The sequence below is a fragment of the Aythya fuligula genome, chromosome 27 (genome assembly GCF_009819795.1).
Source record: "Aythya fuligula isolate bAytFul2 chromosome 27, bAytFul2.pri, whole genome shotgun sequence".
Classification (NCBI taxonomy): domain Eukaryota; kingdom Metazoa; phylum Chordata; class Aves; order Anseriformes; family Anatidae; genus Aythya; species Aythya fuligula.
In genome coordinates, this window is record NC_045585.1 from 4,967,122 (window position 1) to 4,989,118 (window position 21,997).

The following is a 21,997-nucleotide window of genomic DNA, read 5'->3' on the forward strand; positions in this document are numbered from 1 at the left end:
GGGAGCGAGGCTGCCCCGAGCCCCCGGCCCCATGGGGCAGCTCCCGGCGGCTGGGGGTCGTTTGCTGGCACGGCCCGGGTGGGTGGGGGCGCAGGTGCAGCCCCTGGCCGGCCTGGGAGAGGTCGGGGAGAGACTGGGGGCTCCCTGCGGCCACGGGGGGGGCTGTGCCCGGTGTGCCCGGTCCCGGTGCGCCCAGCCCGGTGTGCGCTGTGGGGTCGCCAGCGGAGGAGCGGTGCGGTGCGGGGGGCGCGATGCCCTCGGCGCCCGGAGCGGGGCAGGCGACCCCCCCCCAGCCCCGGCGACCCCTCCCCGGCCCCGACGACCCCTCCCCGGCCCCGGCGACCCCCCCCCGGTCCCGGCTCCCTCCCCCTTCTCCCTCTCCCCCCCCGTCGGGGCTCCCCGCCCGGGGCCGCTCCCCCGGTCGGCGCCGCCGGGGGGCGCGGGGCGGTGCGGGGCGGTGCGGGGCGGGGGCGGGCGCTCTCCCCGGCGGCAGCGGCACGGTCCGGGGAGGGCCCAGCGCCGGCAGCCGCCGAGCGGCGGCGGGGAGATGCGGGCGGCGGGGGCCTGAGCCGAGCCGAGCCGAGCCGAGCTGCGGGAGCGGCGATGGCGTTCAGCGCCTGGCAGCTCCTGTCCCCGGTGCAGTGGGCCAGGTGGACGTGGTCGGCGGTGCGCGGCGGGGGCGCCCCCGAGGGGGAGGACGGCGGGGTCGGCGGAGAGGCGGAGGAGGACTCGCAGGCGGAGAGCAAGGCGCTGGGCTTCAGGCAAGTACGGGGACGGGCGCGCTCGCCGTGGCCCGGCTGCATGCGGGGCTGCGCCGTGCATGGGGCGCCCGCCGCTCCCGGCTCCCTCCAGCCCCGCTCGCCGCTCCCCGCCTCGCATCGCCTTTGGCTCCTCGGCAGCGCTGCCCCCGGGGGCTGCCCGCAGCTGCTCGGCAATGGCGAGCTCTGCTCTCCGGGAGAAGGTGCCGGCGAGCGCCGGGCACCGAGGCCGGCTCCCCAAATTCGCTGCGCCGCGGCCCCCCGAGCCCTAGGGGAGGATGCGGCGTCCCTGGAGGTCAGTGGTGGATGCTCGGAAAGCTCGGGGTGACGGGGAGAGCCCCGGCAAAAGCGACCCCCGGGGGCTCGGGGGTGCGCGGGGGGTGCTGCTGATCCTGTTTCACCTGCTCTCCCTTTTCCGTTTGCTAGCGTGGCCTGCTGGAAAGGACAGGGGCGGCCGCAGGATGCCTGCAGCGGGCTGGCCTGGCCCGGGAGCCGGTCTGGCTGGATGTGTAGGCGGTGCGCAGGATTTCGGAGCTAGCCTTGAAAGTGGTAATTCCTCACTCTTTTCCCCCCCCTCGGCAGCTCGGACTCCGAAGGTAATTTTGAGACCCCTGAAGCAGAAACGCCGGTCCGCTCGCCGCTAAAGGAGCTCTGCGAGCCGCCGCCAGGACCACCGCAGCCCGAGGCCGGGACCCAAGGTAAGGAGCAAGCGAGAGCCTTCTGCGTGTCGGCTCTCTGCTCGGGCTGCAGAAAAGCAGGGTGGGGTCAAGGAGGAGAAGTCGCTTGTTTTGAATAATGCCTGCCACATTTTTTGTGGTTAATGGCCTGGATGGTTCAAATGCCAGCACTCGGGGCTGTGTGCGCTCTGCGGAGGGCTGTTCTCTGGCGTGGGTTAAAGGCTGAGTTCATCGAATCCCTTCGGGAGGGCAGGGATGACACTGCAGGCTCGAAAGAGTCAATTCAGCCCCTCTTGGCTCATGCCTGTGCAGGGTGAAATTATCAGCGGGCCGTTTTGCAACCACCGGTCACACCCTGCCACTGTCCCCACACCGAGACAGGGAGAGAGCGACAGGGAGAGAGCGCGGCTGCAGGAGGTGGGGGCCGTGAATGGGTTTTGTGAGCTGCCGGGCTGGGGCTGAGCCTGGGGATGCAGAGGCTGCAGCCAGGACGGCTGTGATGGATTGATGGAGAGGAACAAAGGATTTTGTTGAATCATTTTGTCTGTTAAACCGCCCGGCTCCCGCTTCCCTCGCTGGCTGTGCAGAGCCCGGCGATGCCTCCCGCTGCTTCCCGGCGCGGGGGCGCGGGGTGGTGGGAGCTGCCTCGCGTGTACCCTGCGGTGGAGGTTTCGTTGTGCTGGGTCCCTTTTTCCCAGGGAGAGCAGCCTGGCATTTCTGCTGCATTGTTAAAAACGCAGAAGCTCGGTGCTGCTGAGCCCTGTTACTGGAGAAATCGCCGGGGATCAGCGGCAACCCGGGGGGTTCTGTTGCTGGCAGAGGCCAGTGCTGCTGTTGGTGTGTCCCCGTGTCTCACCGCTGCTCCTCTGAGTGTGGCTCTCCGTTAACCCTTGGCCTCTTGGGCACCATCTCCCTCGCCCTGGTTGTGCTCCTTTCTCCGTGGGGAATCGCAGCTGGTCTCTGGGGCTGAGCTCTGTGTTTGGGTTTTGTGCTGCAGGAGGAGGCTTTGAAGCTCTGGCATCTCTGCAACAGGCACGGGAGGTTATCGGGGCAGGGAGGGGACCTCTCCTTCCTCTGCTCCTTTTGCAGAGCAGGGTGACCGGGCGGTGTCAGGAGTTTTGCAAGCCCCGGCAGGAGGAAACGTTTCCGGGGCAAGGGCAGCGTGCGTGGGGCCTTCTCGAGCATCCCCTGCTCTCACCCAGCTGCCCCTCACTGCCAAGCCCCCGCTCTGGGACTTGCAATCTCAAGCTTTTCTTGAACGCTTGCAGCAGCAGGCTGGCACCTTGCTGCTCGGCTGGGTTTAAGAGATGTGCCTGGTCTGGGGCCCATCCATCCCCATGGAAAACACAGATTTTTTTTTTTCTAATTTATTTTTTTTCCACCCCTGGATGAAGAGAGTGCTCGGTTTGTGCCTCTGATAATCTCAGCTCTCAGAATAATCCTTCCCTTTAAGAAGGGATAGAGGCATCTTTAGTCTGTAGGATAATGTCTGAGGGGGAGAGGAAAGATGAAGGCTTTCCTGGGAAATTCCCCTCGCAGACATCAGGGTCTTTCCACTTGAGGAAGCGCGTTGTTTCGGGGAGCTGCCGTCCCGACCGCGTGTTTGTGCCAGTTCCCCGCCGCCGCCGAGCAGCCGGTGCCTGTGCACAAAGGTGGCAGTGTTGTGGGGCCAAGGATGGTGCTCGCTGCAAAGCTGGGTTTCTGCTCTGCCCTGCGGAGAGCTGGAGGCTGGGGAAAACAGGGCCAAACCCACAGTCTCGTGGTGCTCCCTGCTCAGTCCCTGCTCTGCCTAGGCTTCAGGAACCGCTCTGAGAGGCTGCAGGGCAGGGGCTCCCCGTGAGGAGCTCGGGGTGCGCAGAAGCTTCCTGGGGTGTGCTCTCCCTGTACCCCAGCTGATGTGAGCCCTCGTCTCCCTGCTGCTTCCCAGCTCTGACGGGGCTGTTCTGCAGCAGCCTGTGCCCTTGTGTGTGTCGGGAGCAGAGGAGCAGGAGGAGATCCAGCCTAATGTCCGTGCGGCCCTGGTGGAGCTGCCACGAGAGTCGGTGCCCTGTGGTGTGCAGGATTTGGCTCCTGTGCTGGTGTCATGGCAAAAACTGCCCAGCCCAGACCTGCGGGTGCAGCCTTCCCCAGGCGTGTCTCCGCTTTCAGGGACAAAAATTCAGCTGGTCCCATCCCTCTGGGTGGGGGGCTGTGGTTAGGCTTTATGCCCGCTCAGGATCCCTCAAACAGCTTTCCTCCTGCTGGCTCGGATGACAGAGGCTGTAATTCTGTCCCGTTCTTGCTGAAGTTATCTTCAGTCACGTGCCAGGAGGAGATATCTGTGCAAGGGAGCGAGCAGAAGCAACAAATATGGAGCCGTTAGCGACGGAGCAGCGCTCATCAGCCTTCGCTTCTGTTGCCCTGATGCAGGGCACGTGTTATCCGGTGTGTTTCCGGCAGCATCGCTTGTCGGTATGCTAATTCTTAACAGAAAAGGTTTTAAAAATAGACCGATGTCTGCTAAACGAAAGCGGGAAGCCAGAGGAGGAAAGAAGTCGTTAGCTACGTAAGCCTGAGCTGAATGCACAGTCCAGATATCCTGTGCTCAGGCTGTGTGTGCGAGCAGAGGCAGAACTGCGTTGACTCATGCTGTGCACAAAGCGAGAGGCAGTCGGGGGCGGCGGGGAGCGGAGGGGGTGTTCTCGCCAGCATTCAGGGCTGCGTGGGGAATCATTGCTGCTTCGCTTGGCTGCTGTGGGGGATGAAAAGGGCGCGGGGTCTCTGCGTCGCAGCGCTGCTGCTGCCAGGTTTTACTGATTCATTCGAGGGCTGGCGTGCAGGAAAGCTGCTCGGTTAGTCGGCGTTGGTGCGTAATTTCAGCCTAAGGAAGACAAGCGCACCGATTACAGTGCACGCGCACAATGCGGCTATTACCGCGGTGCCAGACTGTCCCCTCTCCACGCTTTTCTTCAGAGCATAAAATCTCCATTTTCTCCATAGTACCTGCTCCCTGTCCACCGGCAGGACCAGAAGCAGGCGTGCACCCTTGCCCGACCGCAAAGCTGCTGGCACCGCCAGGGACCCCCGGGCAGCGCGCAGGCTCTGCCCTGTCCCCTCTGCAGGCAGCGGAGCAGCCGAGCTGCTGTGGGTGCAGGAAGGGAGTGAGAGGCAGAAGCAGAGGCTCCAGAGGTGGCGTTTGTGCATTGCACGGCGAGGTGTGAAAGCACACGAGGTGTGAAAGCACACGAGCTGTGCTGGGCAGGCTGGGGCCGTTCCAGCAGGATGCACTCCCGGCACGCGGGGACGATCCCTTGGGTGCGCGGAGCTGCCCGGGGCAGGCGGATCCTGAAGGAACACCCTTGTGAGCACTGCTGCCTGCGCTCAGCCCTTCTCTCCCCGCCCTGAGGACATCCACAGGGATGGGGAGAGGTGGTTTTCGCTGCCGCCTGCTTGTTATTCAAGAAGTAATTACTCATTGCTTGGGCTGGAAACCAGGATGGGCTTCTGTCTGTGAGAACGTCTGCTGCAAAACCTTCTGGTGGGAATGCAAAATGCATTTAAAAGGCGCCTTTTGCCCAGGCTTTGAAGTCTGTTCTTCCATTCAGGGATGTCTCACCGAAGTTTAAAACATTTGAGCAAGGCAGCAAATTAATCAAGTTTTCTCTGGGTCTGTTAGGAAGGTTTTTTGGTTCCTAGGGATGGGAAGGCAGGGGCTGCCTCAGAGCCTTTTCTGGCTGCGCTCCAAGGACATTTCCACTGGATTTGTGTTTACCGATGCGTTCTGTGGGGCAGCAAGGCAGTGTCTGTCCGGAGGGAGTTTTTTGCAGTCTCAGGAGCACACAGCCCCTCCTGATTCATTTCCACGGCTTTTAGCATCCTGGAGATCAATTGTGCAAACCACGAGCTGTCAGCTGAGTCAGGGCTGCTGGCTCGGTGTCCTGGCTTCTCCCAGGAACCAGGTCCCTGCCAGATTCCCTTTCCATTTCTGCCAGCCTGGGACTGGCACGGCTGCCAGCAGTGGCCTTGGTGGGGGTGGCGTGGGTGCGGGGCTCAGCCGGTGCTCGCTGCCTGCCCGGCTCCAGCCTCCTCCTGCAGCACCGCAGGCGATTTTTGCACCCTCCCACCCCCTCACGGCCACGTTACTGGGAGCTGGACATGTTTACAGCCTCAGAGGGGCAAGCAGCTTCCCCCTGCCTAAGCTCAGCACCCAGCCTCCGGTGCCCCCGCTGCTGGCCAAGTTTCAAACCAGACCAGGCTGTGGGTGAGCACTGGTTTTGTTCTGCCCATGGAAGTCCTGGCTGCACCTCCCCAAAAAGGTGCCAGCGAGCACTGCAGGGTCCTGAGCACTCCCTGGTGGGTGCTGAGTAGCCCGATGGCCCCTTCTGCTTCATCCTGGGAGTCTGAGCAAAGACCTGGCCGAGGTGCGGGGAGGAAAGACCCCGAGGTGCGGGGAGCAGAGCCGCGGGTGCGCTGGGTGCTGCTGGGTGCAGCTTTCAGGGGACTCGGTTCGTGAGGAGCTTCCCCATCCCCTGACAGCAACGAAAAGATGAAACAGTAAAAGGATTTAGGGGAAGGGCTTGGAGTAATAGCGATTAAGTCATGGATCAGGATTTGTGATTAAGAAGCTCTGACAGCGGCGTGGTGAGCCGGCTGTATCGTGCCGGCGGGGTCTCAGTGTGGGGCCGAGTTTTGGCCGTGCTGCAGGGGTCCGGGGTGGCAGAGCCTCCCCAAACAACTCCCCCCGCTGCCGGCCAGCCCCAGGACACCGCTCCTCTCCTGCCCCATCGCCAAGCACACACGGGGGTTGTGCTTTCCCTCTGCTGCATGTTGGAGTGCTGCGGAGACATTTTGTGGGCAGGAGCATCAGCAGCCTGCAGCTCCTGGAGCACGCGGGTTGGGTTCTGCCCCCGACAGGGGTAAGGGCTGTCGGCAGTGTTCAATGCCAGTGGGGGTGTCTCTGTTTTGGGATGGCAGCTGGTTGCCGTGAAGGCAGTTTCCAGGGGGATGGAGAATCCCCTCAAGGGGAAATGGGACCTTAGGAAAGCACCAGGCATGGGGGAGGCGAGCTCGGCCTGGCTCGCTTTGGAGGAGCCCTCGGGGAGGGGGCACAGTGGGACTGATGAGGCTCCCCAGGAGAGCCCCGGGAGCATCCCCCTGCCCCATGCCCCTCAGCCCTGCGCTGGCTGCCTGCAGGTGGCTGACCCTGAAATCCCCTCTGCAGCCTGTAATGTGCTTACTCATTCAGCACAGCATCTCACTCCCAGTCACCCCGGGGCTTAATCACGTTTCCTGGTGTTTTCTCCTGTCATGCTTCCCTGAATTTGTCCCGGTAGCATTTAACCCCCCACCCAGGTGAGCAGCGATGCCCTGCTGCTGCCCCCACTCAGACACGAGTCTTTTGGGCTGTCCCAGCCCCTGTCTGGTGGCTCTGGGCGGCTCTGGCATTGCAAATCCCCTCTGGAGCTGCCGGCACCCCGGGTGGGAGCAAGTGGTGGGAGAGCAAAGACATAAATGGAGATGTTGGTGGCTCTGCTGGCGTGGTGCAGAACAATGCCTCCACACAGGGGTTCGCCCTGCACGTGGTGGCTTATGTACATTCCCTCCACTCTGTTCATGGGCTTTGAATTTTAGAGAAAGTGCTTGGAGTGGAGTTTCGGGAGGCCGAGCTTTGGGTCGTCAGCTCCTGTAAAATTTGGTCCTGGAGCAGGCACGAGGAGGGGAGGGAAACCCAAGCCTGGCGCCTGGCTCCTGCACGGGGCTCGGCTGTGGGGTGCGGGCAGGCAGGGCTCTGACGGGCTGCTTTCTCTTTGCAGGGCACACAGAGCTGCTCGGGGCCGCCTGCTGGGACAGCTCACGGGGGCTGCACCCCGAAGATGCGGCGCAGCCTGAGATCGGAGCCCCTGCAGCCGATGTGGGGAGCGCAGGGGAAAGCAGCCCTGAAGACCCATCGCTGACACAGCCGCCGGCTGCAGCCCAGCACCCGGCCGCCCTCGGGACTGGGGCTGGCGCTGGCTGTGCTGTGGGGCCGGCCCCGGTGCCCCATGCGGGCACAGCCGCCTGCGAGCCGGTGATGTCGGGAGGGGACCCGGCCGGTGGGGACGCGGGGCTGGCGGAGCAGGAGGAGGATGGCTTGGCACAGGAGAGCTCGCCCAGTGGGGGCCAGCTCCGAAAGGGAAAACCACCTTCCCCGGGGAGGAAAGGAGAAGGAAGCGTGGAGCCTGCTGCGGAGGAGCCCCCGGTGCCCCCCGCTTCCTACCACTTCGACCCCGAGCAGTACGACGAGAGCGTGAACCCCTTTGTGGCAGGGGGCTGCAAGCTGCAGAGCTCCCCTCCGACCCCCCGCCGCCTCCCGCTGCCAGTGAGCGAGCCGGGAGGGGACCTGGCCCCCCAGACCAAAGGGCAGGTCCCGAAAGCTGAGGTCGATGTCACGGAGGGTGGAGAGGGCACGGAGACACGGAGAGCCACGCCGAGGAAGGGCAGCAGGATACCGGCCAGCAAGCTGACACCGAAGAGGCACCGGGATCCCGCGAGGAAGCCTGCTGAGGACGCAGAAAGGGGTCCGACGGAGCCAGGGGTTCCCCAGGGCCCCCCCAGGGCAGCTGCTGCGCCATGGGACAGCCCAGACCCCAGCCCTTTCAGTGGCAGCCCAGCGCTGCAGCACTCGCCCACGCTCCCCAAGGGCTCCTACCAGTTCGACCCCGATAACTTCGACTCCATGGATCCCTTTAAGCCCACCAAGACCCTTGCCAGCACTGCTGACTGCTGCCCCGCTACCGACAACAGCCTGAACGAGATCCTCGAGTCCCAGACGCTGGAGGTGCCGGATGAGCTCGCGCAGGGCAGGGACTCCCCGAAGAAGCCCAAATCGCGCCTGATAACGTGAGTGCCATGGCACACCCAAACCTTCTGGGAGAGCGACATGCGCCTCGGGCTCTCGTGTTGCTGCCCCCCTGGTTCTCTCTGCCCTTGTCCCGGTGGGGTGCGTCTCCCCTCTCCCTGCCAGCCCCCCGCTGCTCAGGAGAAGGTGGGGTGAGAGGGACGGGTGTCACGGAGCAGGGCCGGCACGTGGTGCACTGCAAAGCCCCGGCACAGAGCTGGGGGCTGGAGCAGGACCTGCACAATGGGAGGATTTTGGGGTCTGGCTGGGGGCAGAGGTGCCCGTGCTGTGGGGTCAGGGGTCTCTGTGAGCCTCTGCAGCACAGTGGGAGGCTGCCGGGCTCTCCGGGCACACAGCAGCGTGCGTGGGGCTGCAGCTGGGGGTGGCTCCTGGCTGGTCAGATGCTGCTGGGGCATCCTGGGCACTGCCACTGGATTTCCCTTTTTGCGACAGGGGAAGAGGAGGAGGTTAACAGGCAGGCCCTTTGTTGCTTTGTCACACCTGCACGGGCGGTGGGGACCTCGTTGTCCCTCGCCAAACTATCCCAGGGCATGTGGGAAGCTTTCAGTGCAGGTTTAGTTCCTGCACTGTGCTATTTAAAACCCCCCTGTAAGCAGGGACGTTTCCTAATGCCTGTGGGGAATGCAGGCAGCAGTACCCTCCTCTGGGAGCAGGTTTAATCATAAACCTTGCTATTTTCCTGGTTTTTCACCTGTCCTATCATGAATGTCCTCCAAACCGTGTGGCAGCGCTGAGTCTCAGCCTGCCTTTAAGAGCTTGAAGCTGTAGGGCACAGAACAGCAGCTGCTGAGGCAGGGCTGGCCCTCTGCGGGTCTCTGAGCACACAGGGGACGCAGAGGGAACATTGCATGAGGGAGTAATTGCCCAGCCAATTTGGGGTCTTTTCAGGATAATTTGCCATTGCACTTAGCACTGGTGGCTGGAACCGGCTGAAAGCAAAAGCAGGAAATAAGCTTAGAAGGGGAAATTTGGGGAGCACAGAGATCGTGGCTGATTTGACTGTAAAAGCAAAACAAGCCACTGCTCTGCTAATGGGATATCCAGCAGGAAAGCTGGGGGGGGGGGTTGTGCGGGGACAGGAGGTAACGCCTGGGAGGCAAAGCCAAGGGCACGGTAGCAGTTTGTGTCTTAGACTGTGCAAAGAATCGAGGCGGGTGTCTGCAGAGCCCCCGGGGCCAGCAGGAGCTGGCTGTGGGTGGAAGCAGCAGGGAGAGCTGCAGCCCCCTCTCCGTCGCCCAGAGCTGCTGAGGAGCAGGGCTCCTGATTCAGTCTCATCCCACCTCTGGGAGCAGCGAGTGCAGAGTCTGAGCATCCGTTATCTGTGTCCTTCCCGACAAGCCAGAGCTGTGCAACTCGTTGTGTTTCTCCAGACGGGAGCTAATACCCAGGTCTTTTCACACGCTTTTCTTCTCTCCATCTGTCTGTCTCTTTCCTGTCTATTCTCGGGTGCATCAGGACCACTGAACAAGTGAAATTTCTCTGTTTTCTGTTGTAAGTACTCTCTGCTGCCTTTCTGTCATCCTTTCCTTGGTTGCTTTTTTCTGTCCTCTCTCCGACTGGGTGTGTGTTGGCCCCACACGTCTCCATGGCATGCAGGCTCCTCCTCGCCCTGCGCCTCGCGCTCTGCTCCTGACCCGCGCCCCCCGCGCCCGGGGCGCCGAGAGCTGCACTGGAGGCCGGTGCCTGTGCTTGCTCTCACAGCATGCCCACCTGCAACGCGTTCGGGCGATGTACATCCTCAAAATCAGTGTGTCGGGGAGGGGGGCAGGTTTGTGAGTGCGGTCCAGCTCCAGATTTTAGTCCTGGAGGGGAGGGTGTCTTTACCGGTGCCGTGGAAAATCCCTGGGGAAGGAGCTGCTGTGGCAGGGGGTAGGGTGGAAAGCACCGGCTGGAAACAGGTCCCTGGGCGAGGGAGCTGCTGGTGCTGCCTCTTGTGAGGGCAGTGGGAGGGCTGGGCTTATCCTTGGTCTTATGTTATCCATCTGAACGCCCTTCTTGTCTGCTTAGTGCCCGTTGCCATATGCACGAGCAAAATTAGAGCTTGGCTCAAGCGCGGACATCTGTGTCTCGGCTGAGAGCTGACCTGCCTTCTTACAGCCTGACTTTGTGCAGTGGCTCTTTGGGTTTGGGACCTGCAGCCTGGCGGCTCTGCCCATACCCAAGCAGCCAGCGGGCACGTGGGCAGTGCTGCGAGATCTGGGGTTATCCAGCCCAAAATGCTGGTGCCCAGAGCACATCGGGAACAGGGCTGCTGGTGTCCGCCTGTGCTGGCCTCAGGTTGGGGTCTGAGTTCGGGCTGCCCGCCTTGCCCCGCTGCACACCCCCTTGAATCACAGAGCTGCTGTCTTGGTGTGCAGGGGGGAGATAAAGCAGCCAGCAGGCAGTGTGCCCGCAGCATCCGGAGAGGCTGGGCAGAGCAGACAGGTTGCCACGGGCATGGTGAGCTGCGGTTTGATTCTTGCGTTAGGGAGTGATGGAGAAAAACAGAGCCAACAGCGATTTCTGTCTGACACGGCTGTGGGTGGCAGCGTGCAAACGAAATGCCCTTGTGCCATGGCACGTTGCTCATGCTCTGCCAGAGCATGTGTAGGATGGGACGGGGAGATGATTCCTAAAACCTAGGGCTGTCCCCCTGCAAATGTGCTCTGACCTCGGCCCTGCTGCGGTGCTGGGTGCTGTGGGCTGCCAGCCGAGCTGCCTGCGGGTCAGCGGGTGGCTGTCCTTGGGAAATTCAGGCATGGCAGCTCAGCTGGGAGATAACCAGCCCCGCAGCGAGGGGTGGCGAGCTGTGAGCTCATGCTGGGGTGTGGGCACTGCTCTCCTTCCCGTGCAAGGGGTGAGGGCCGTGGTGGTGCAGTCATCTCACTGCTGGCGTTGGTGGCACCGCATGTGCCGGGGCTGCTCCGTGACCGTCCGTCTGCTGCCTCCAACTGGTTCAAGATGCTGCAGCCCGTTATGTTGGGATGGAGCAAGGTCTGCAGTCCCGTGCAACCAGCCCAGCAGCTGGCAGGATGGCGTGTCCCAGAATGAAGCCTCCGGAGGAGCTTTCGGTCGCGGATCACCTGCGAGAGCAACCTCTGGGCAGAGCTCTGGCCGGGCAGGCCTGGCCCACGTGGGAACGTGGATGCTGCAGAGACGGGCCCCGGCCACGCCAGCAGGGTCCGGGCAGCCTGGAAGTGCTTCGTTCCTGCAGCAAAGCAGCGTGCCCTCAGGCGTACCGCCGCTCGGGATGCACAGGCGAGCATGCAGCAAGGGACACCGTTCGTCTCAGGCTCCTTGGCAATTGCCTCTCTCGCCGCCAGTACCTTGGGTGTTATCTCTGACCCTTACCTTCGACAGGAATAAACACCTTGAAGACAAACCCTTTGTAGTTGTGTGTTTTTTTTGTGCTTGTTCCTTCTGTTTGTTCCAGAACTTGCCCTGCCTCGGTACCGGTGAGTGTTTTCGCTGTTGCGCAGCGGGTGCAATGCTAGCGCTGGGGCTGCTCCCCTCTGCTTGGGCTGTCTCGCACGCGCCCCCCGCCTCTCCCCCTCCTCCAACCCCTGTGAGCCCCAGCTCAGCCCAGCTCTTTCTCTCTGTCCCACAGGAGTGGCTGCAAGGTGAAGAAATACGAGACACAGGCACTGGTGCTGGACGTCTGCTCCCAGGTAGGTGGGAGGGCTGCTGCTGGCGTGGGGTGGCACGAGGAGAGCTGCCCGAAATGAAGTAACCGGGGTGCCCAGGCACGGCTGGATGCTGGCTGGGCTCGGTGGAGAAGCCTTTCCACATGTGGCTTCCCGGCCAGGCAGCTCGGTGGTTTGCTGGGGCCGTGCGTGCGGTGTCTTAGGACTTAGACCTGTCCCCTGCTGTGGGCCGGAGCAAAGCACCGAGCTCTGCGGTCGGGTTAATGGATTCTGCTCATTAATTCCTTCTGTTTGGGGCCTGGGGGGCTTCCTTCTGCCCAAGCCTGCCGAGTGGCTGGAGGGGAGCAGTTGGCTGCGGGTGCTGAGCCTCCCCGTGCTTCCCGCTGGCCACCCGCACAGCCTGGCTGCCTGAGCCCCGCGGATTAGCTCGGTCCTGCTTAACCGCATGCCTTGATCCCGCAGGATGAAGGAACGTTGATCTCAGAAATCCCAGATATTGCAAATCGGGATGGACATGCCACTGATGAAGAGAAGCTGGCCTCCACCACCTCTGTGCAGAAACCAGCCGGGCTGGAGAAGAAGGGAGAGCCCGAAGATGACCTGGAGTACTTCGAGTGCTCGAACGTCCCCGTGCCGGCGGCAAAGCACGGTGTGGAGGCAGGTAGGGAGCGTCCTCGCTGCCTCTGGCTCTGGAGGTGAGCCATGCCCGCACCCGGGTAATCCCTGCAGCCTCTGGCAATGCATTTGTGCTGTCGAGGCAACACAGCTTCATCACGTCTCATTTGTGCTGATAGGACTAAAGGTTACCGCAAGCCATTATGAAACCTCCGATTGCTTATCTGAGCTGCTTTCATTATGGAAACATCGTGGTGCAGGCAGCCTTCATCCAGACTCCTTCAGCCTGGAGCACTCTCCTGGAGGCACTGTGCTGGGAAGCCCTGCAGCTCCCAGCTCGCCCGCAGCCCTTTTCCCTGGGCACGCTGCCCTCCTGGAGGGGACCAGCTTTGTTGTTGCACAGGATGAGGCCGGCACCTCCCCAGGTGCAGGTTGACCCACAGTAGTAAAACACAAATGCAAAGTCAGGGCTGTTATTCAAAGTGTCAATCCTGCTTGGGTTTTTCTCATCCTCAGTGTGAGCAGAGGCAAAGCACAGGTGATGAGCAGGCTGATTTTGGTTATTGTGGTTACAAGAAACGCTCCCTAAGTAGCGCCTCAGGTGCGCAAAGCGTCGTGCCGCTGTGCACTACCAGTGTCTGTTTGACCAAGGACAGCCAAGGCAAGGGCTGAGCTGGGCAACTCTTCCAGCCCAAGGGGGACATTCCTGGCATGCCCTGTGCCTGCCTTCGAGGCTGCAGGGCCCCTACCTGTGCCACAGCAAAGCTGCTGGGACGTGGTAGCTCCCAGCACATGGGGCTCTGGCTAATAGAGATCTCCAGGCTGCTACAGAAGCCTGCACTGGCGCTACTGCTGGTGCTTTGCTGCCTGTCTCCTGTGTAATTAACTGCTCTGACCAATCCATTAAAATATAATTAAAAGCCAGGCAACACGGCACTTAATCAATAGCAAAGTTATAGGTGCAAACAGAAATGGCTGCACGGAAGGTTCGCAGCTGTCTCCTGTGCAGCCACCCATTAATCCCTGCTCCTGAATGTCATGCGGAGCTGCAAACCTCTCAGGAGAGGAAAACAGCCCTTCGTCTCGCAGGGGAGGGAGACTTGTACAGCTAACGGTGAGCCTGGGAGGCATTAGTTATTGCTGCTGGTCTCAGAGGACACACGGCTGCTGGCCATGGTGCAGGGATAAATGGGGAAATCCCGGGGAATCTGCAGCCACAAGCTTCATGTTGCATCTTTTTCTCCCTAGCTGCGTTCTTGCATTATTATTATTTATTTATTTTCTGTCTGGTTAACAGGTGAATAACCAGTCATGTCCGCAGTTGTTTCCACAAGGTTCATAAATCACATCCCAAGTTCCATGGGGTGGGAGGGCGTCCCGAGCACTCCGACTGGAGGAGAGCCTTTAGCTTCTCTCCACTGCTGCCAGGAATAGAAGGGGCCATGTGCAGCTCCTTCGGCCCCAGGCCCAGCTGGCGTGGGGCTGGGGCTGGTGCAATTTGGGGTGGCCGAGCAGGGGGTTTCCCCCACCCGAGATGTCCAGGGCATCCTCAGCACCACGGTCCCCAGGAACTGCTGCCGTGGCAGCTGCCGGGACGTGTGGGGCCACCAGAGGGGAGTGTTGGCTTCCACCAGGGCACGAGAGGCTGTCGGGGGTGCAGGATGCGTCCTCTTCACGAGGGCAGGAGCTGGGGGCAAAGAAAAGAATCCTTTGGGGAGGGAGCTCAGGGGACACGGAGACTCAGCTGCACAGCTCTGCAGCCCAGCAAACCCCCTTTGCTGCCGGGGTCTTGCTTCCAGGCATCTAAAATGTTGAATTTCTCTGTTTTTAGGCTTTGAGAAGGAGCTCTCCAAGCAGATAGACAAGGATGGGCCTGGTGCCTTCCCTGTAAGTGCCACTTGAATCCTCCTCCCTGTGCCTTGGGGCGGCTCTGCCTGCTGGTGTGGGGCTGTGGGGTGCTGAAGGCTGGTGCTGGTGCTGGTGCTCCTGCCCTGCTAACCGGGAGAGGCTGCAGCAAACGTCCCGCTGCTCCCAGAAGTGCTGCCAAAACCTCTCTGAATTCACAGTGTGCAAAGCAGAAGGACAGAGGCTGTGTCTGTGAGGAGGAAGGAGGCTGGGGCTGGCCCTGCTGGTGCCGGTGCCTCCTGCGAGAGAGGCTCAGACGCAGCTTTCGGGAAGCCGGCTGACAGCAGAGAGGGGGATTAACGAGGGCAGCCTGCTTTGGCAGCCTGGCCCTGCAGCCAGCAGTGCCCCAACTCTGCTTGGGGCATCCCCAGTGCCCCCCAAGGGGTGGTTGGGGTGGCCCCGAGACCCCGGTGCAGCAGGGGGCACCCTGTGCCAGCTTAGCTGCCCCTGGCCAAAGCTGCTGGAGGTGGGAATCAGATGACAGTGAGATTAGCAACATCAGCAAAATTAGCGTCCCTGAGACAGATTTAACTGCGCTAAGCCCCTCAAGGACGTGAGGCAAAGTGAGCCTTTTGTTCGGTGCTGCTGAGGGCATGGGCTGGCAGTCGCTCTTGGTCATCCCAAAAGGTGGGGGGATTTGCCATGGGGTAGGCAGCAGCTACAGATACTTGCAGGCCTTTGGGTGCACACCTGTTTGCAAGATGCCATGGAGGCTGCTGCAAAAACCACCCCGGGCTGGAGCCCCTGGGAGGCGTGTGGGGCTCCCTCGTGCTGGCATCTGGCAATGGTCGAAGCGCCGGGGAGGGGGGAGAGGGGAGGGAGGGAGAGAGAAGTGTATTCGTCTCCAAAACACTGCGAAAACAGGTTGGCTTCTCCGCAGCACTTCGCTATTTATGGCCTCGCAGCCTGTTTCCAAGGAGATGGCTGCGAGGGGATGATGAGAGGAGGACGAGGCTTGCAGGAATGCTGCTCTGGAGGCGCTCCAGGCTGCTGGAGCCCTGCAGGCCCCGCACCCTGCCCTCACTGCCGTGCGGCCCTGGGGGACAGGGGCTGGGCCCCAGGAGGAGAAGACCCCGAGCAATGCTGCTGCAGACCCCACAAACATCCCCATAGTGCCAGCAGTGTCAGAGGTGTCCCCACCTGGCCGGGAGGTGATGCAGGCAGCCCCCAAGGCTGCTTTAAAGCCCAGCACAGACGCCAGGCCCCGAGCTGTCAGTGTGTGCAGGAGGGGACACTCAGTGCTTGAGCTGATGAAATGGGGGAGGACACCCCAAATCCGGGAAGGAGGGTGAATAGAAAGTCACCAAAATGCAGTGTCCCAGCCGGGTGATCTCCCCCCACAGGGCAGCCCCGGGCTGTGCCTGCCGGACAAATCCCCCGTGGGCATCACCAGCGGGAGCAGGAGCGACAGCCCCCTGGATGGCATCTGCCTGAGCGCCTCCGAGAAGGCGGCCGTGCTCACGCTCATCAGGGAGGAGGTGAGGCCGGGGGCAGCCCCGACACGCTGCCATGGGACGGGGGGAGCGGGGCAGGCTCTGGGGCTGGGGGCGCACCCTGAGCACAGCCCCAGGGTCTCGTGTCTGCTGCCTCCCAGATAATCACGAAGGAGATCGAAGCCAACGAGTGGAAGAAGAAATACGAAGAGAGCCGTCAGGAAGTCTTGGAGATGAGGTAAAAACCTTCGGCTGCGTCGTGCTCGGGGGATGCTGTGCTCTTTGCTCGCCCCTAGGAGCTCCGGTTGGGCTGTGGGGCCGTAATGGGATGACACGGTTTGGCGTCAGCGGGGAGGGACGCGTTATGAGACGTGTTCCCTTTGTGCTTGTGCCGTGTTGAGCCTGCGGTTTCCTTGTCATGGGGGTGAAATCCCATTAGCTGCGGCTGGAGGGGGTCTCAGCACCATGGTGGGAGCTGGAGCCCAGCTCCTGTGCTCCAGGCTCTGTGGCCGGCTGCTGCTCGGGCTGCCTTCGTGGCAGGGCAAGGGGTGGCGGGGCCCCCTGCTAGAGCAGGGCTGTAGGGGGGTGCCTGCTGCCTCTGACCTGCTCCTGTTCTCCCTCCATCCTAGGAAGATCGTGGCCGAGTACGAGAAGACCATTGCCCAGATGATAGGTGAGGCCCCACCGCCTGGCCGGGTGTTAGGGGCAGGGAGCTGCTGCCGCTGCCGCCCCTGCTCAGTCCCCGCATCCCCGTTGCTGGTTTTCCTTCACAGAGGACGAGCAGAGGACGAACATGACATCCCAGAAGAACCTGCAGCAGCTCACCATGGAAAAGGACCAAGCCCTGGCAGACCTGAACTCGGTGGAGAGGTCCCTGTCGGATCTCTTCAGGAGATACGAGAACCTGAAGGGCGTCCTTGAAGGCTTTAAGAAGGTCCTTGTCTCGGTGTCCTCCCCCTCCTCGCAGCCCCTTGGGGCCAGAGTCCTGTGCAGTGGTTTTCAGGTCCCACGCGGCACTGCTTCGGCTGCTGCCCCAGCCCTTGCTGAGACCCCGGCTTGCTGCTGTGCTCCAGCAGCTTGCTGGCGAACGAGCAGGGCCTCTTCCATGCCGTGGGAAGCCAGTGGTGGAGCTGGGCTCACGAGGAGCCTGCCTGCTCCCCGGGGCTGTCCTGCTGGTGGTGAGCGCAGGGCATCGTGCCCTGGGGCAGAAACTGCATCCAAGGCAGGTGCCAGGGCAAGGCCCCTGGCTCCATGTATGCAGCAGCTTTTCCTTGCTGCTGAGCTGGATAAGGGGCTACAGCCCCTTGTAAGTGAGAAACTGGGTCTTTTTAAGGCCTTTTTCTTTCACCTGCAGAACGCATTCTGTCTCTCTGCTCAGTCCCAGCACAGATGGATGTTCTCTATTTTCCAGAATGAAGAAGCCTTGAAGAAGTGTGCCCAGGATTATTTAAACCGGGTCAAGCAAGAAGAGCAGCGGTATCAGGCTCTGAAGGTCCATGCAGAGGAAAAATTAGACAAGTAAGAGCCGCAGCTGAGGGCTGTGTAGGGTGCAGGCTGAAGGAGGAGGAGGAAGATAGGTGCCTTCTAACCTGTTCTTTGACCGGGTGCAGCACCAAGACCCAGAGCTCGGGGTTGATGTGAAGGTGCAGGCCCTGCAGGGGCTCGCTGGTGCTGCCAAGGAGCTGCCTGGGCACCCCTGATGCATGTAGGCACTCAGGAGCCGGGCTGTGCTGGTGCAGCACAGTCTGACGTCGTGTCACAGGGCTCCTGGCTGTGCCCAACCACATAACCACAGCCCCCTTCTCTCCAAACCCCCCCAGAGCCAACGAGGAGATCGCCCAGGTGCGCACAAAAGCCAAAGCGGAGAGCGCGGCGCTGCACGCCGGGCTGCGCAAGGAGCAGATGAAGGTGGAGTCCCTGGAGAGAGCCCTGCAGCAGAAGGTAACGCGGCCCCCGGCCTCTGTGGGCTGCACTGGGTTACTCTGGGCTTCCGTGGTGCTGTTTGAGTGCCTGGGCATCCTTTGGTGCTGGGCTGTGTGCTGCTGCAGGTCCTTGTGCCACAAGTACCAGGGTGAGTTGGGCACCAGGAGCGGTGCCACCACGGGGGTCCTCAGGGGCTGCTTCTCTTCCAGAACCAGGAGATCGAGGAGCTGACCAAGATCTGCGACGAGCTGATAGCGAAGCTGGGAAGGACAGACTGAGCTCACCGCCCCTCGTCCAGCACTCTGCACTTGGCCGCTTTCCTCGTACCTTCAAGCACTTTGCCTTATTACCCAGGAGCACCCCCCCAGCAGAGAAGCACACGCGTGGCTGCCGGGCCCCGCAGCTCCCCGCGCACCCCAGGGTGGGAGCCCAGGGGCTGGGAGCTTTGCTCAGCCCCTGTGGGCGTGCTGCTCCTCGGGGATCCCCGTGAGAGCCCCCCTCACCTCGGAGCAGGTTTGGTGGTGCCCCCCACGTGCTGTCATTTGTTGTCTTCACATGCTTGACGGCATGGATCCGGCCTCATGGTAACTCCTGCCCCGTGCTGGGTTCAGAGCCATCGAGCCCTTGCACTGGGGAGGGGGACCTGGCACATGGGTGGGTGGGCAGCAAAGGGGTCTTGGGGACCCCAGGCACCCACCGCAGCCCCTGGCTGAAGCAGGCTCTCAGTAGGGTGTTTTGGGGGAGGCAGCACTATTCCAGGGGCTGATCCTGGCTGCTGGCACATCGGTGAACCCCAGCACAGCACATCCTGGTCCCTGGCCGTGCCAGCCCCTGGGGAAGGATGCCTGCATCGCTGTGTCCGTGCACTTTATTAGCGTTGCACTCGGCTCTCTGCTGACTTCTCCCAGCTGGGCACGGTCCTGCCACGCATCCCCTTCCCTCGGCGCGGGTACGGCCGCTCCATCAGCAGTAACCTCATCTCCATGAGAGCCCGACCTCGCGCCGTAGTGAGGTTAGTCCCCCACTTCTGATGTTGCAGCAGGAAGGAAGCAAGCCCTAAACGTCTCCACAGTTCTGACTTAGAGCTCCCTTTCCAATCAGTACAGAAAGGTGAGGAGAGGTGCAGTTGTGCTCTGGGTCTTGCTGCTCTGAGAAACACCCTTGCAGCACTGAATACTAAGAGAATCAAACAAAAGCTGCCTTTACAAGAAAAGACAGATCCAGACAGCAGTAAAACACGCTTAGAAATCTGTCTGGATTCAACCCAAAATCAGAATGGCAGTGCAGGCAGGCTGCCTGCTGTATTTCAGAGGTGTTTACTTCTCCGGGCATGCCAAGCCCCAGGAGAACTGCTGAGATTGGAGGGTCCTTCGCTCTCACCTTGCTCAGACAGCCTTGAAGTGTCAAACGGGGAGCATTTGCTGTTGGGACTGTTTCCTACCTGGCCTATCTAAAACCTTAGCAAACCTTTTTGCTGCTACCTTTTTGTAAAAGAATTAAGCTGTTCTCCCTCTATTTTCTAATCCCCGTGTTGAGCATGCAGTGCAAACATCTGTTTAAACCAGAGCCATACACCTGATATATATTTTATTAGTTATATTATGTATAGAGAGAATTTATTACACACCTAAGCAGACAAAGCAGTCGGCAGCCTGCCCTGGCACACGCAGGGTCCCCACCTCCTCCCTGAGCTCCCAGTTAACCCAGTAAAGGGGCTGGAGCAGTGCGGTGAGGAAGCTGATGGCTGATGCTGTGTGCACCTGCAGCTCAGTGTTGAACATTCACCTCCTTGCACAGCTGATAGAAAGGAAAAATCCCTTTTTCTAGTCTTTTTTTCTCCTTTTTCCTTTGCTTGGGGAGTCAAAAAGCCAACCACAGCCCACTGGAGCACGACTCCCCTTCCCTCGGTTTCACCAGCACCTGGGTTGTTGCAGCCTAGCACCGTTCCCTTCCCTTATTCTCCCACTTCTGGCCCCAAAGCAGCCTTCCCGGCCCCGCTGTGGGTGCCCTTCCATTAGCTGGTGGTTTCGCAGGTGGTGGTGGTGCAGCGAGGAGTGACGCTGCCACGGGATGTGCTGCATGCAGAAGGCTCAGTATGATCAGATTAAAACCCTTGAGACCCACGGAGATCCTAGGGAGGCGGCTTCCTCTCGGCAGCCTGTTAGAAGCAGGAGGGTGCAGGCTGCCAGAGAGCAGCTGTGCACGGACTTTTGGAGCCTGTAAGAAGTTCACAGGGGCTGGGTTCTGGTGTAGGACACAGGTGGGGCTCAGACGAGCTCGAGGTCCCAGCATGAGGTTTGTTCTGGTTTGTTGTTCTGGCCCTCGGAGATGGCAGGTAGCAGCAGGAGGTTTGATTTCACCACCCCCAGCACTTCCCCAGAACCACGACTTGCATATGATGCAGTAAATGCTCCGGTCTTCCCTCTGCTGCAAAAAGGAGCAAGCTGGGAGGCCAGGCTGTCTGGAGAGCTGCTCCCACGGCAATAATCTGACCTGGCAGCACCTTCCCACCCCTCTCCGCTCCCCGGTGTCTCGTGGTCGCACTTTCACTGCCTCTGTCACCCGAGTGCTGTTGCGTTTCTGTGCCTGTCAGCATGCACTTACGATCCGGGCAAAGATTCCTAAGGAATGATTTATTAACTATAATATGGTTATAGTTACGTATATATAAATATATATATATAATGGGTATAGTTCTATATAATAGAAGGCGTGCGTTTGTAACTTGAAAGGGGCGAGACCTGACCTCGTGCGCTGCTCCCTGCGAGGTGCCCGGCCACATCCTCGGGTGCACCACGGCACCGTGCCCCGTGCTGGAGCCCAGGAGCATCACCGGCACAGGGAACCTTTGCAGCCAGCCGTGTGCGAGATCCCCAGGTGGCTGTGGTTGTCTTCTCTTAGAATTTCAGTATCCCTTGCTGACAGCGGAGGGTGCCTGCCCGCGAGCCCCCAGTGTCGCCGTGTGCCAGTGTGTGTTTTTCAGTAGATCTTGTCTGCGATGAAGTGCCAACGAGTGCCCACCCCCACTGCAAGCCTGCTTCCACCGCGTCCTTCCAGCGTCCCCCCAGAGGCAGGAAGATTTTCTTTGCGTGACTACTACCAGGATTGCTTTGTACAATGTATGTAACTGCCATCGACATAAATTTTATATGTACAATAATTTCCCTTTTATATGTCAGGTAAATATTTGTAAGAGTTATACTCACACAAATGAGATTATTATAATGATTACTAATATATTTTTTCCATGTTTCATTGCCTGAATAAAAATTGTGTTTATCACTCTTGAAAGCTTTCTGGGTGATCGTAAGGTCGGTGGGGGGGCTGGGGAGACAGACGGTGGCTCAATCTTCTAGGCAGAGCCTGATTCTGCCTCATTTGTGTGATAATTCGTTTGGTTTCAAATAAGCGTGGTTATCACCTATTCCTGAGCTGGGTGTCCACAGACTGAACCTGAGACCTGCAACACCTCCAAGCACCCCGTGGTCTGCTCCACACCGCTCACTCGCACACCAGTGCGGTGCTGGCAGCACGCAGGGGGCTGAGCCTGGGGCAGGAGGGAGGGGGGGACCGGCTTTCATCCCTGGGCTGACCAAAGCAAAGCCCAATCCCCTGGTGCCAGGTCTGGCCACCGCCACCAGCCCCCCGGTGCTGTGCCCCGCTCCTTGCCCCGGGTGGCCTCTGCCCTTGGGGCATCGCGTCCCCTCCTCCGGCTCAGGTGGCATTAGCCAGGGGCTGCAGTAAGTGTGTTATCCTCAGCCCATTGATCCAATCACCCAAGCAGATTAACTGTAAGACCTTGGGACAAAACAGAAGCTACGCTACCTGCGCTGCGCACTGCTGAAAATGCCCGCCCTGAAGACCCTCCTGGCCCTGGCCCTCGTCTCGTCCCTGGCTGGAGAAAGTAAGTGTCCTCCCCGGGCGGGAGGACGGGCTGTCGCTGCTTGCTGCTTGCTGGCTGCCTCCAGCCTGCTGCCAGCTCCAGGCTCTTGCTGCTCCTCCTGTCCTTGCAGAAGAGCGGCTTTGGGGGGTTCGGTCCTTTCCCTTGGCCAGGACAGTGCCGGAGTACCCTGCCCTGTGCCTTCTGCTGTGCTTGTGCGGGCGGTGGGGGTGAGCAGGGATGCTGGGCTCCAGCCTGGTGGGAGCCGAGGTGGTTCCCAAGGAACAGCAGCTTCTGACCTGCTGG

The 21,997-nt window shown here is 60.8% G+C and overlaps 1 protein-coding gene across 3 annotated transcripts; it reads left to right on the forward strand.

Moving 5' to 3' along the window:
* The first annotated feature begins 514 nt into the window (after window positions 1–514).
* TACC1 (transforming acidic coiled-coil containing protein 1) lies at window positions 515–21,084 on the forward strand. Of its 3 annotated transcripts, XM_032204043.1 has the most exons (14): window positions 515–761; window positions 1,341–1,456; window positions 7,228–8,293; window positions 9,768–9,803; window positions 11,899–11,959; window positions 12,398–12,596; window positions 14,382–14,437; window positions 15,799–15,933; window positions 16,050–16,126; window positions 16,518–16,561; window positions 16,662–16,822; window positions 17,300–17,406; window positions 17,709–17,829; window positions 18,021–21,084. In XM_032204043.1, exons 1-14 carry the CDS (start codon window positions 604–606, stop codon window positions 18,087–18,089), a joined length of 2,406 nt encoding a protein of 801 aa, XP_032059934.1. In that variant the 5' UTR covers window positions 515–603; the 3' UTR covers window positions 18,090–21,084. The 3 variants fall into 3 exon arrangements, with proteins under 3 accessions (XP_032059934.1, XP_032059935.1, XP_032059937.1); XM_032204044.1 differs by lacking the exon at window positions 9,768–9,803 and having other exon boundaries at window positions 516–761; XM_032204046.1 differs by lacking the exons at window positions 1,341–1,456; window positions 7,228–8,293; window positions 9,768–9,803 and having other exon boundaries at window positions 544–761.
* The last annotated feature ends 913 nt before the right edge of the window (window positions 21,085–21,997 follow it).